Source organism: Emys orbicularis, chromosome 1 (assembly GCF_028017835.1).
Source record: "Emys orbicularis isolate rEmyOrb1 chromosome 1, rEmyOrb1.hap1, whole genome shotgun sequence".
Taxonomy (NCBI): domain Eukaryota; kingdom Metazoa; phylum Chordata; order Testudines; family Emydidae; genus Emys; species Emys orbicularis.
This window is the reverse complement of record NC_088683.1, coordinates 91,345,564-91,358,238: the sequence shown is the minus strand read 5'-3', so window position 1 is coordinate 91,358,238 and position 12,675 is coordinate 91,345,564. Positions and strand designations below refer to the sequence as shown.

Genomic DNA, 12,675 nt, shown 5'->3' with positions numbered 1-12,675 from the left:
AAAATCAATTTTCATCACATCAAAATAAAAGCAAGCAAGACCAAAGCTGGATAGAGATTTACTTTCATATTTGAAAAGGTAAGGCCAAAGAAAAAAAAGATCTCAATTAAAAGCTGGTATTTTCTGAGTTAATCCCCTATTCATTTCTGAGCCCTCCCACAAAAACACTAAGCACAAGAGCTCAAATTCAAGACACTTGGATTCTATGACCAGCTCTGCTGGTTTATATAAATACTGTGTCTGTTTTTATTGAGTAAAATATAGCAACATATCTGAAATAACAGATTTTTAGAATCTGCACTAGATGTTAATGTCCTTGCATGTGCTAATCAATCACAGAATGCAAAACAATACTACCTTAAGTGTTCTGCCATCTACCACCACATTATTGACGCACTGTATGGCTCTGAGAGCATCTTCTGATCGGATGTAGGTTACGTATGCACTTGCACTCGGACCCTAGAGAAAGAATTGAACAATGTGGAATTCTTTCTGGTTATTTTTTTTTTTTTAATTATTCCTTAACTATCTGGCTAAATTCAAATCTACACATTTAACAAGAATAACAGGAGTACTTGTGGCACCTTAGAGACTAACAAATTTATTAGTCTCTAAGGTGCCACAAGTACTCCTGTTATTTTTGCGGATACAGACTAACACGGCTGCTACTCTGAAACATTTAACAAGGTTTAAAATTAGATTTGTTTGAAATCAAACAATTTACTTGAAATGTAGTAAATGTAAAGGTCTGAAAAAAGGAAGCTTAAGGCTCTCAAAAGTTTATTAAAATGTTAAAGCTTATAAAATATGGCTTATTAAAGTACTTGGGTAGTTGGAAATGAAATAATAGATACCACACTATTATTCCAGAGGGCTTTCCTGAAGATTCTCTCTATCTCCCAATTCCTTCTCTCTTTTGCTTTCCTCCTACCACCACCTCCATTATTTTGCAGACACTTTCCAAGGATTGCATGTGCAAAGTCATTTAAGGATACAATCAATATTACTCTATGTACTCTGTTGCTGTAGTATTAATTCTCCAATCCCCAGCCCCAAAACCTGCCATAACAACACTGGTCTACAATTTTTGAGAAGTCGTCTGCTTCAGAGATAAAATGTGCCATTTATTATGTATTTTGATGTGCTGAATTCAAATATGACAATTAAAACAACTGATTGGCTACTGTTTCTAAGATATTTAAGTTTTTACATTTTAGGTCTATGTATATTGTATAGATAGTAGAGTTTTAATCAAATTGTAAACCTAGGTCTTTTCATGTGTTTATGGTTGCTTTACATGATAATATTTCACCTGTCCTGTTTATGTAACTTTAAAAATCAGCAAAAGGATTATATAAATAAAATTTATTATGAAACAAAAGGCAAAAAACTATTATGTACATAGTTTAGTCCTATTCAGTGTCTACTCAGCGCTTCTTGGCTTGTCTCTTGTATTCATTAAATGGAGCATCTCTTGTCACTGTCCAGCAATAGTCTGCAAGCATTGATGGGCTCCATTTGCCCTGATAGCGTTTCACCATTGTTGCGATGTCCTGGTGAAATCGCTCGCCGTGCTCGTCGCTCACTGCTCCGCAGTTCGGTGGGGAAAAAAATCTAGATGAGAGTGCAAAAAATGTATCTTTAGTGACATGTTGAAACCAAGGCTTTTGTATGCCTTGAGGAGGTTTTCCACCAACAACCTGTAGTTGTCTGCCTTGTTGTTTCCAAGAAAATTTATTGCCACTAACTGGAAGGCTTTCCATGCCGTCTTTTCCTTGCCACGCAGTGCATGGTCAAATGCATCATCTCGAAGAAGTTCACGAATCTGAGGACCAACAAAGACACCTTCCTTTATCTTAGCTTCACTTAACCTTGGAAATTTTCCACGGAGGTACTTGAAAGCTGCTTGTGTTTTGTCAATGGCCTTGACAAAGTTCTTCATCAGACCCAGCTTGATGTGTAAGGGTGGTAACAAAATCTTCCTTGATTCAACAAGTGGTGGATGCTGAACACTTTTCCTCCCAGGCTCCAATGACTGTCGGAGTGGCCAATCTTTCTTGATGGAGTGGGAATCTCTTGCACGACTATCCCATTCGCAGAGAAAACAGCAGTACTTTGTGTATCCAGTCTGCAGACCAAGCAAGAGAGCAACAACCTTCAAATCGCCACAAAGCTGCCACTGATGTTGGTCATAGATTATGCACCTCAAAAGTTGTTTCATGTTGTCATAGGTTTCCTTCATATGGACTGCATGACCAACTGGAATTGATGGCAAAACATTGCCATTATGCAGTAAAACAGCTTTAAGACTCGTCTTCGATGAATCAATGAACAGTCTCCACTCATCTGGATCGTGAACGATGTTGAGGGCTGCCATCACACCATTGATGTTGTTGCAGGCTACAAGATCACCTTCCAAGAAGAAGAATGGGACAAGATCCTTTTGACGGTCACAGAACATGGAAACCCTAACATCACCTGCCAGGAGATTCCACTGCTGTAGTCTGGAGCCCAACAGCTCTGCCTTACTCTTGGATAGTTCCAAATCCCTGACAAGGTCATTCAGTTCACCTTGTGTTATGAGGTGTGGTTCAGAGGAGGAGGATGAGAGAAAATGTGGGTCCTGTGACATTGATGGTTCAGGACCAGAAGTTTCATCCTCTTCCTCGTCTGACTCAAGTGAGAATGATTCTGGTGCATCAGGAACCGGTAGTCCTTCTCCGTGGGGTACTGGGTGTATAGCTGATGGAATGTTTGGATAATGCACAGTCCACTTTTTCTTCTTTGACACCTTTCCCAACTGGAGGCACCATGCAGAAGTAACAATTGCTGGTATGATCTGTTGGCTCTCTCCAAATCATTGGCACTGCAAAAGGCATAGATTTCCTTTTCCTGTTCAACCACTGGCGAAGATTTGTTGCACAAGTGTTGCAGCATATGTGTGGGGCCCACCTCTTGTCCTTATCTCCAATTTTGCAGCCAAAATAAAGGTGATAGGCTTTCTTAACCATAGTGGTTATACTGCGCTTTTGTGATGCAAAAGTCACTTCACCACAAACATAGCAGAAGTTATCTGCACTGTTCACACAAGTACGAGGCATCTCTGCTCACTTTGGCTAAACAGAAATGTGTCCCTTTGCAAAATCAAACACTGACAAATAAGAGAGCATGACACTGTATGATTTCTAGAGCTGATATAGGGCAATTTGTTCAGCAGAGTGATGTAAGCTTTGTTATGATTGCATCATCCATGACTTCTAGGAATAACATGATGCAATTCATATCATGTATGATGCAATACCAGCTTCAGATTGCATCATTCATTGTTTTGCCTAAAAAGCAAGTACTGTCCAAACCCAGTCATAGATTTATTCATAGATCCAGTCAAAGATGTATTTTAGTCATTTCTGGTTTAAATTGAGATCCCTTCCCTTTATAACTCACTTATCCTCCGCCATTCCCAAGTCAAGGGTCGTATATACTGACCCAATAGCATATCTTGAAAACTAGAGCCAATCAACAATTTTAAGCATCATTTTCATTCTCAGTGACCCAGAATTAGTAAAGTTTGACTACATTTATTTCAGAAGCATTTTGGCTGTAGAGCAGTGTAATTAGTCTCCACTCAATCAGGAAAATGTAGCCCAGATTCTTCTTCAACCCATAACTCCTGTCATGAACAGTGCCACCACAATACCAGAGCGACAAAAGCCCAAGAGCCTCCTACCATGGCTTACCTGTGAGCCTGCATATGATGTGCTGTTGTTGATGACAACTTTATGTATTTTACCAAACTTCCCAAAATATTCTGGCCGCTTCAAAACCTGCAGGAAGAATGAGTAAATTAAACAGACATATTGGGAAATTAATAGCAACTCAAATGATATTGCTTATTCATTAAAAAAATTAATCCTTTACTTAGTTTTGCTATTAAGACCCTTAACTAGTGAAAATGAGAGAGGACAAGATCATATAGATAAGTTTATTCTGAGAACCTTCAATTAAAAAAAGATTTACATTTCTTTTTCTTAATTTTGGTAACATTAACACTGCCCCCAAAAGCCAGGATGACAGGCATTCAGCATATCTTACACTTGCATCTTCTAGCTCCTTTTCGAACCCAAGACATCCAAAACCTGCAATAATCAGCCAACGCCTACTACAGAGGGTTGCCCCCCAGTGCATACACCACACAATTACGTAATAGCTACCCCCAGAACTTGACTGGAGCACAAAGCTAGCCCATGAGTGACCAGGTTGATCTAATATTTTCCCATGTTTTAAAGATACATTTTGTAATTTCTGGAGTAAGGAAACAATTGTATTAGTCCTAATTTTAAAAATTGACTTGAAAACTCATCTACGGAGACACTGACGCATTGAGACAAAATTTTGTGAAATTCCTTTTTAACTCTTCACAATCAGTTTTGGACTTAGCCATCTTGAGTAGAATATAGAATATCAGGGTTGGAAGGGACCTCAGGAGATCATTTAGTCCAACCGCCTGCTCAAAGCTGGACCAATCCCCAGACAATTTTTTTTACCCCAGTTCCCTAAATGGCCCCCTCAAGGATTGAACTCACAACCCTGGGTTTAGCAGGTCAATGCTCAAACCACTGAGCTATCCCTCCCCCCACATTTTTGAATTGCCTGCAAATTCTGCCACCTCATTGTTCACACCCTCTTCCAGATCATTTATGAATATGTTGAACAGCATAGGTTCCAGTACAGGTGCTTGGGGGACCACACTATTTACCTCTTTCCAGAAAAGTGATGATCTATTCCTACTCTTTGTTTCCTATCTTTTAATCAGTTACTGAACCATGAAAGGATCTTCCCTTTTATCCTCTGACTGCTTACTTGCTTAAGAGCCATTGGTGTGAGATCTTGTCAAAGGCTTTTTGCAAGTCCAAGACCACTATATCCACTGGCTCACCCTTGTCCCCATGCTTGTTTATGCCTTCAAAGAATTCTAATAGACTGATGAAGCACGATTTCCCTACACAAACTCTACGTTGATTCTTCTCCAACATATATGTTCATCTATGTGTATGATAATTCTGTCTTTACTAAAGTTTCAACCTATTTGCCTGGCACTGAGAAGACCCAGAAGACTGGAGAAGGGCTAATGTAGTGCCCATCTTTAAAAGGGGGAAAAAGGAGGAGCCAGGGAACTATAGACCAATCAGCCTGACCTCGATACCTGGGAAGCTACTAGAGCAATGTATAAAACATTCAATTTGCAAATACTTGGAGGATGAAGGCATAATCACTAGCAGGCAGCATGGATTTACTAAGAATAAATCATGCCAAACCAGCTTGATTTCCTTCTCTGACAAAGTTACGGGTTTGGTGGATGGGGGAAATGTGGTGGACATAATATACCTAGATTTTTAGCAAGACTTTTGACATGGTCCCATGTGACATTGTCCTAATTAAGCTGAAGAAATGCAGGCTTGGTAGAAGTACTGTTAAATGGATACATAACTGATTAAACAGCCACAAAAAGAGTAACTACTAATGGTATAATGTCAGATGGGAAGGAGGTCTCAAGTGGGGTTCCAGGGGCGAGCAACAAAGATCATCAAAGGGATGGAATGCAAGCTGTATGAGCAAAGGCTGAAGGAACTGGGTATGTTTAGTTTGGAAAAGAGGAAATTAAGGGACATGATAGCGGTCCTCAAATACTTAAAAGGCTGCCATAAAAAAAGATGGAGAAAAGTTGTTCTCTGTTGCCACAGAGGGCAGGACAAGAGGCAGTGGTTTCAAACTACAGCATAGCGGATTTAAAATAAATCTCAGGAAAAACTTAACTGTAAGACGAGTAGGACAATGAACCAACTGCCTACAGAAGTTGTGGCATCACCTTCCCTGGAGGTTTTTAAAGAGGCTGAATAACCATTTGTCTTGGATGGTTTAGACACAACAAATCCTGCATCTTGTAAGGGGGTTAGACTAGATGAACCTTGCAGCCTCTTCTAACCCTATGGTTCTATGGTTCTGCAATTGTGAGGATCACCTTTGGAGCAGTTTTTTAAAGAGCTTCCCCCTCCCCCGCAGCAAGGGGTTGTCTTATAGCAGAATCCGTGTAGCGCCACTCCGCAGAGGAACATAATCTAGGGAACTCATGCAAGGGAGGCACACCTCCTATACACTAGAAGGCGCCCAGCTGTGTAGTAGCTACCTGTGCAATGATGGAGTTTGCAGAGAGAATCGCAATATCAATCCACTGGCCATTGCCCTCTCCCAGGCAGTGTAGAGGGAGATGAAGCAGCAAGTTGCATATCCAGTTCTGAGGCTGGATATGCAACTATCGAGTGGCTCTGCGTCTAAGGAACAGCATGAGAGAATGGAAGGGGGTCCTTTTCCTCCAACCCAAACCACAGAGAAATTCTGCAGTGCACAGTTCAGCAGTTTGACTGCATACTAAGGACAGGATTTGGGCCTTGGTAATTCACATCTGTACCCAAAAAGCATCTGCAGTTTCAGGAAGACAGAACTACATTCGTCACTTTTGGAAGGTTCTCTGCAACTATGAAGGTTAGAAACTTTAAAATTAAAGCAAAAATATTACAGAAAGTGGTGGGTACACTCCACTAACCAGAAAATTTTGTACTCATCTTTGATGAGGAGTGGAGTGATAAGAGATAACGGCCCTGCAATTTAGGCAATTCAGTTCTTTTGTCCCCCCACCTGACCCAGATGCTTAGATCTCCCTCCCTATGTTCTGGATTTTTTTCCTCCCAAATAAGGCTGCCATAAGAAAATGCAACTGAATGGAGACAATACTGGGAAGTACTTCTACCAGTCTGATCAGTGGAGCAGAAGGGGGATTCCCTGGCCCTATCAGCTAATACATTCACATTGAAATAGTTAAATATCTGCTACTTGCCTCCAGTTGCATGTATTCAACTGAACACCAGCTACAGCAGGCGACTGGACCAAATGAGACTAAGAGGGGCACTGACACCACTCTAAAAGTAGGAGGAAGCCACTTGCAATGGAAAGTGGTGCTGTAGCTGTGGGTCTAGCACAGGCAAAGCTCATATATCCAAATCCTTCAGCTCATTTTATGTTGAAGAAACCTAACGTCATGTTTGTCCAAAAAAGGTTAGCGCACCTAGTACTACCACAAACAAAAACAATGAACAGCTGATGAGGTTTGAAGGTGGGAGGAATTTCATCCACGCCCTTAAAGTGAAGGGACCCTACGCATCAGAGCAGCCATTTCTAGAGAATTGTTTTATCTGGCATCAGTAAAAACCAACATGCAGTTTGTCATCCAAGTGAAGCACAAGGATACCACACTTTAGATGTGGTCTTTAGATATTTTGATTATGGTAATATTTAAGCAACAGGGAGATCTGACACATGTGAACTGTTTACCTCTGGATCTGCTAGGCGCTGTGACAGCCCTACAACAAAGACAAGGTTCTTCTGTACAACCCGTACACTGGCCAGGTGTTTGCGATTCTCTGATATTTTCTGCTTCCTCTCGTTTTGCTTCTGTTTCTTTTCATTTTTTATCCTTTGCAGCTCTTCCTGGGAGAGTGGTTTGTACACTGCTGGATCTTCTGGATATGGCTGAACATAAAAAACACCATTAAATGCAACCCAGGTAAGAGACTAAATATTTGAGAACAATTAATCTCAGTAATTAGATATACAAATTGATGTTAATGTGATGTAGTTTTCTGGCTGGCAGCTCTGTGGAAACAGTGTACACAGCCCCTTAGGGAGAGAGGGGAATCTCACATTACTTTCAAACAATCCCCCTACTTGCACTCATGCAATACTGAAACTGACAAGAATTACATTGACCCTGCTGCTCGCTCTGTTGGGGAATTCTACAAGCATTGGCAACCCCGACAGAATCCTCCCAAGGAATTTCAATACGGCAGCACAGTAAGCATGGAAAAAGGCAGGGCCCTGTTATCCCACATCGAATTTAATTCCGTGATATGTATGAAGAATATTTTAAAAGCCAATCTATAACATAAAACAAAAGAATCCATTTGTCATTGTCATGAAATCAAAACGTGCACCTCTGGGTTTTCAAGAGTCCTCTTAGCTTTCTAATCAGAGAATTTTGCTTTTGTATACCTCATTGTGTGTGTTATCTTCCCTTGGTACAGAGGCAGGTTACTACAACTACTACTACTACATTGGATGATTTCATAGTACTGTTAACATGTTTGCCTAGCAGTTTCAGACTTTCTTTTTGCAGTGACGACAAACATTTTTACTTCAAGATAGCTCTCTCAATGAAGACAAGCACTGTAGGTTTTACCTCAATGAAGTTAGTTGAAGTAAACCCAAGGTGGGTTCACCCCAACTAGCTACACAGAGTTTTAAAAAGTTACTAACCTTTCCGTAACTGTTGTTCTTTAAGATATGTTCCTCGTGTCCATTTCACATTAGATGTGTGTGCCGGGTGAACCATTGCCAGAGATTTTTCCCTAGTTGGTATCCGTCGGGATGGCTCTAGCGCCCTCTGGTGCCGTGTGCTTATGAGCTAGTATAGGGGGTGCTGCTGGCCATGCACCCTTTGAGTCTCTTTTTGATGACCAACTCTGTCAGAGGGGTAGGAGGTGGGTCATGGAATGGACATGAGCAACACATCTCGAAGAACAACAGTTACGGAAAGGTTAGTAATCGTTTTTCTTCATCAAGTGCTTGCTCATGTCCATTCCACATTAGGTGACTCACAAGCAGTACCACACGAGGTGAGCTTGGAGCTCATGGACATGCAGACTCCAACACTACTCTCCTGAACCTGGCATCGTCTCAAGCTATTGGGTGATGGCGTAGTAGGATGCAAAAGTAGGCACCAACAACCAAGTTGTGGATTGGAACCTCTGCGATGAACACTGCTGAAGAGACCTGAGCTCTAGTGGAGAGTGGTCAGGATGGCCGGAGGTGGAACATTCTCATGCTCATAGCATGCCCGAATACAGGAGATCATCCGGGATGAGATCCTCTGGGCTGACACTAAAAGGCTTTTCATCCTTTCTGCTACAGCTACGAAGAGTTGTGTGGAACTGCAAAAAGGGTTTAGTCCTCTCAATAATAGGCATGCCTAATACCCAATGAGTGAAGTCGCCACTCTTCTGAGTTCTTGTGAGGCTTCGGGAAGAAGACTGTCAGGAAAATGGGCTGGTTGCTATGGAACTGTGAAACCACCTTTGGCAGGAAGGCCTGGCGGGGGTGCAGTTGGACGTTGTCCCTGAAGAACACCGTGTATGGTGGCTCTGATGCAAGGCTCTTGACTTTAGAGATCCTTCTGGATGAGGTGATCAATAAGAGGAAGGTGACGTTCCAAGAGAGAAACAGTAGAGGGCATGACATTAGCGATGTAAATGGAGGACCTGGTGAGCCTTGACAGAACCATGTTTAAGTCCCCCCAGGGGGAGGGGAGGGGAGAAGAGCTGAGCTTAGCTTGCAGACCTAAGGATAAAGTCTCTCCAGCCCTATAAGAAAAGGGACCATAATTTCGTGAGAGAACACTGACCTGCTGTTCACTGGTCAGTGGAAGGCCAAAATTGCTGCTGAATGCACCTTGATAGAAACAAGCCAGACCTTGTTGTTTTAGATGGAGCAAGTAGTCCAAGATGGACTGAAGGGAAGTTGGAGAGAGGTCTCGTTGGGATGACCATATCGAGTAACACTTCCAATTGGTAAGGCAGGTAGCCCTAGTGGACAGCTTCCTACTACCCAGCAAAACCTGTCAAACTTGTTCCGAACAGGCCTGCTCCTCTGGGTTCAGCCATGTAACATCCATACAGCTAGGGGAAGGGAGCAGAGGTTTGACTGGAGTAACTGATCGTGATCTTGTGAGATTAGGTCCAGGCAGAGAGGAAGCAGGGTTGCTACTGACAGATCCAATAGCATGCTGAACCAGTGTTGGTGTGGCCATGCCAGAACTATAATAACTGTTGTCTTGTCCAGTTTGATTTTCAGGAGGACCTTGTGAACCAGAGGAACCGGTGGGAATGCATAAAATAGGAACTCTGTCCATGGAATCAGGACGACATCAGAAAGCGAGCCTGGACTGTGCCCATGCAGTTAAGAAAAAACTCATGGTATTTTCTGTTCTGCTTGATCACGAACAGGTCCACCTGGGGAGACCTCCACCTTTGGGGCATGAACCTGGTGACCTCCGGGTGAAGGGACCACTTGTGGTCAGAGGAAAAGGATCTACTGAGGTGATCCGCCAGTGCGTTTTGGGCTCCCAGAAGATGTGAAGCCTTGAGATGGATTGAGTGCTTCACACAGAAGTCCCACAGATAGACAGCCTCCTGACACAGGATCGAGGATCGAGCTCCTCCCTGCTAGTTGAAGTAGAACATGGCCACGGTGTTGTCAGTGAGAACTCACACCACCTTGCCTGAGACCTTGGGAAGCAACAGTTGGCAGGCTAAGCGAACTGTCCCGAGTTCCCTGATGTTTATGTGCAGGGAGAGTTCTTCCTGGGACCACAAGCCCTGCATCTGTTGAGATGGGCTCCCCAACTTAGGTCTGACATGTCCGAGACTAGGGGCGCTGAGTCGGGGCAAGATACGGGACTCAAATTATTACCGACTGTGGGTCCTTCCACCAGTCGAGGGAAGAGAGGACCAGTGTTGGAACAGCAAGCACCGAGTCCAACTGGTGTCTGTTCGGGGAATAAAATGAAGCTCGCCATGTCTGCAGGGCCTGAGGTGTAGCCTTGCATGCCAGACCACAATTGCATGTGGCCATGTGACCCAGTTGCTTGAGGTAAACCCAGGCTGTTGTAATTGGGTGGACCATGACTTTGGATATCAGACCTCTCGAAGAAAGGCTTTGGCTTGGGTCGAGTCAAGCCCTGGCCTGATATTCCAGTTCAGAGAACAGAGTTTAAGTCAACTTTCTCATGTAATAAGAGGCCCAGTGCTCGGAAAACAGCTTGAATCACACTAATGCTGGTCTTTACGTGAGCCTCTGAACAACTCTTGATCACCCACTTGTCGAAGTACAGGTAGACCTGAACACCTCGCCGTCTGAGTAAGGCAGCTACCACCACCATGCATTTCATGAAGATCCAAGGGGCTGCGGACAGGCTGAAGGGAAGAATAGTGAATTGGAAAGGAGTCTGATTTACAATAAACCTGAGAAATCTTCTGTGGCCCTGGAAGATAGAAATGTGAAAATAAGTGTCCTTCAAGTCGATGGCGGCATACCAGTCCCCTGGATCTAGGGAGGAAATGGTGGAAGCCAGGGAGACCATGCAAAATCTCAGTTTCTTGAGATTTGTTGAGGCGACAGGTCCAAGATGGATCAAAGGCCTCTCTTGGCCTTTGGGATTTGGAAATATTGGGAGTAAATCTCCTTTCCTCAAGTTTTGCAGTGCCTCCTCCACAGCCCCCATCCGTAGGAGGGTCTGCACCTCCTGGGTGAGGAGATGCTTGTGAGAAGGGTCCCTGAAGAGGGATGGGGATAGGGGGCGGGAGGGAGAAGTGGATGAAAACTGTATTTAGCAACCAGCGATCTGATGTTATGTTGGACCATGCTGGACTGAAGTGGGACAGTCAGTCCAAAAATAAAGGGGAAGCAGGATCTGAGGGGGGAACTGGTATAGCGCCCTGGGGCACACATTCAAAAAGGCCTGCTTAGGCCCACCAAAGTGCCTACGCGAGCCCAGCTGGGAGGCTGAGGTGGATGGAAGTGGTTGACAGTGCTTATAAACTCTCCCCTTTCTTTTACAGGGTTCCTTCTCAGACACAGAGCTGGGAAGCGTGGTGGCTGATGGGGCTTGATATGCTTCCTCGAAGTAGACAGAGCACAGAGGCCCAGGGCCATGAGGCTAGCCCTTGAATCCTTCAGGCCGTGCAGTCTCGTGTCCATCTGCTCCAAAAATAATGAGAAGCCTTCGAAAGGGAGGCCCTGGATTGACTACTGGACCTCATGAGGGAGTCCTGAGGGCTGCAGCCAAGAGCATCGTCTCATGGTGAAAGCAGAGGCCATTGTCCTCACCATGCATCTGCTGCGTGCAGTGCCACCTGGAGAGAGGCTCTGGCAACATTCTTTCCCTCTTCTAAGAGGGCTGAGAATTCCTGGGGCATAGAGTTCTTAAATTTGGCCAAGGAGTTCCACAAATTGTAGTCGTACCATCCCAGTAAGGCTTGTTGATTTGAGATATGTAGTTGTTGACCACCTGTTCAATAAATTTTCCTCCCAAATAGACCACATTTCTTTGCATCCTTCTGTTTGGGAGTAGCACTCGACTGGCCCTGTCTGTCCCTTTCATTAGCCAGTGATACGAGGGATCCCGGAGTCGGTGAGAGTACAGATACTCATACCCACTGGCTGGCACAGATTTCTCCTCTGCCCCTCATTTTGAAGAGAAAATGGGATCTGGTACAGGGTTTTGACCTGACCCATTACCACCTCATTAATGGGTAAGACCACCTTAGATGGAGCTGCTGAATCCAGAATGTCAATGAGGCTGTGGGATGATTCCTTGAGCTCTTCAATCTCTAGCCCCATGTTAGCCACTATCTGCTTTAGGAGCTGTTGATGAGCCCGAAAGTCATCTTGTGGTAGCGAGCTGCTCGGACCTGAGACGGCCTCATCCGGGGAGGAGAAGGAGAAGGAAGAGGCCTGTACTGGGAAAAGGGGGCTTCTTTCTCTTTTTCAGCTTCAGTAACCTCCATA

At 43.9% G+C, this 12,675-nt stretch overlaps 1 protein-coding gene across 6 annotated transcripts in view; it reads right to left on the bottom strand.

Annotated features, from left to right (window-relative positions):
* CNOT4 (CCR4-NOT transcription complex subunit 4) overlaps nt 1-12,675 on the bottom strand; it is a 125,674-nt gene that overhangs the window by 52,411 nt on the left and 60,588 nt on the right. For all 6 annotated transcript variants that reach the window (XM_065401503.1, XM_065401510.1, XM_065401526.1 and 3 more), the window contains 3 exons: nt 7,387-7,584; nt 3,738-3,824; nt 358-459 (listed from right to left, as the gene is read on the bottom strand). In XM_065401503.1, the coding sequence (XP_065257575.1) occupies nt 358-459; nt 3,738-3,824; nt 7,387-7,584 (387 nt within the window). The remainder of the gene's footprint in view (nt 1-357; nt 460-3,737; nt 3,825-7,386; nt 7,585-12,675) is intronic.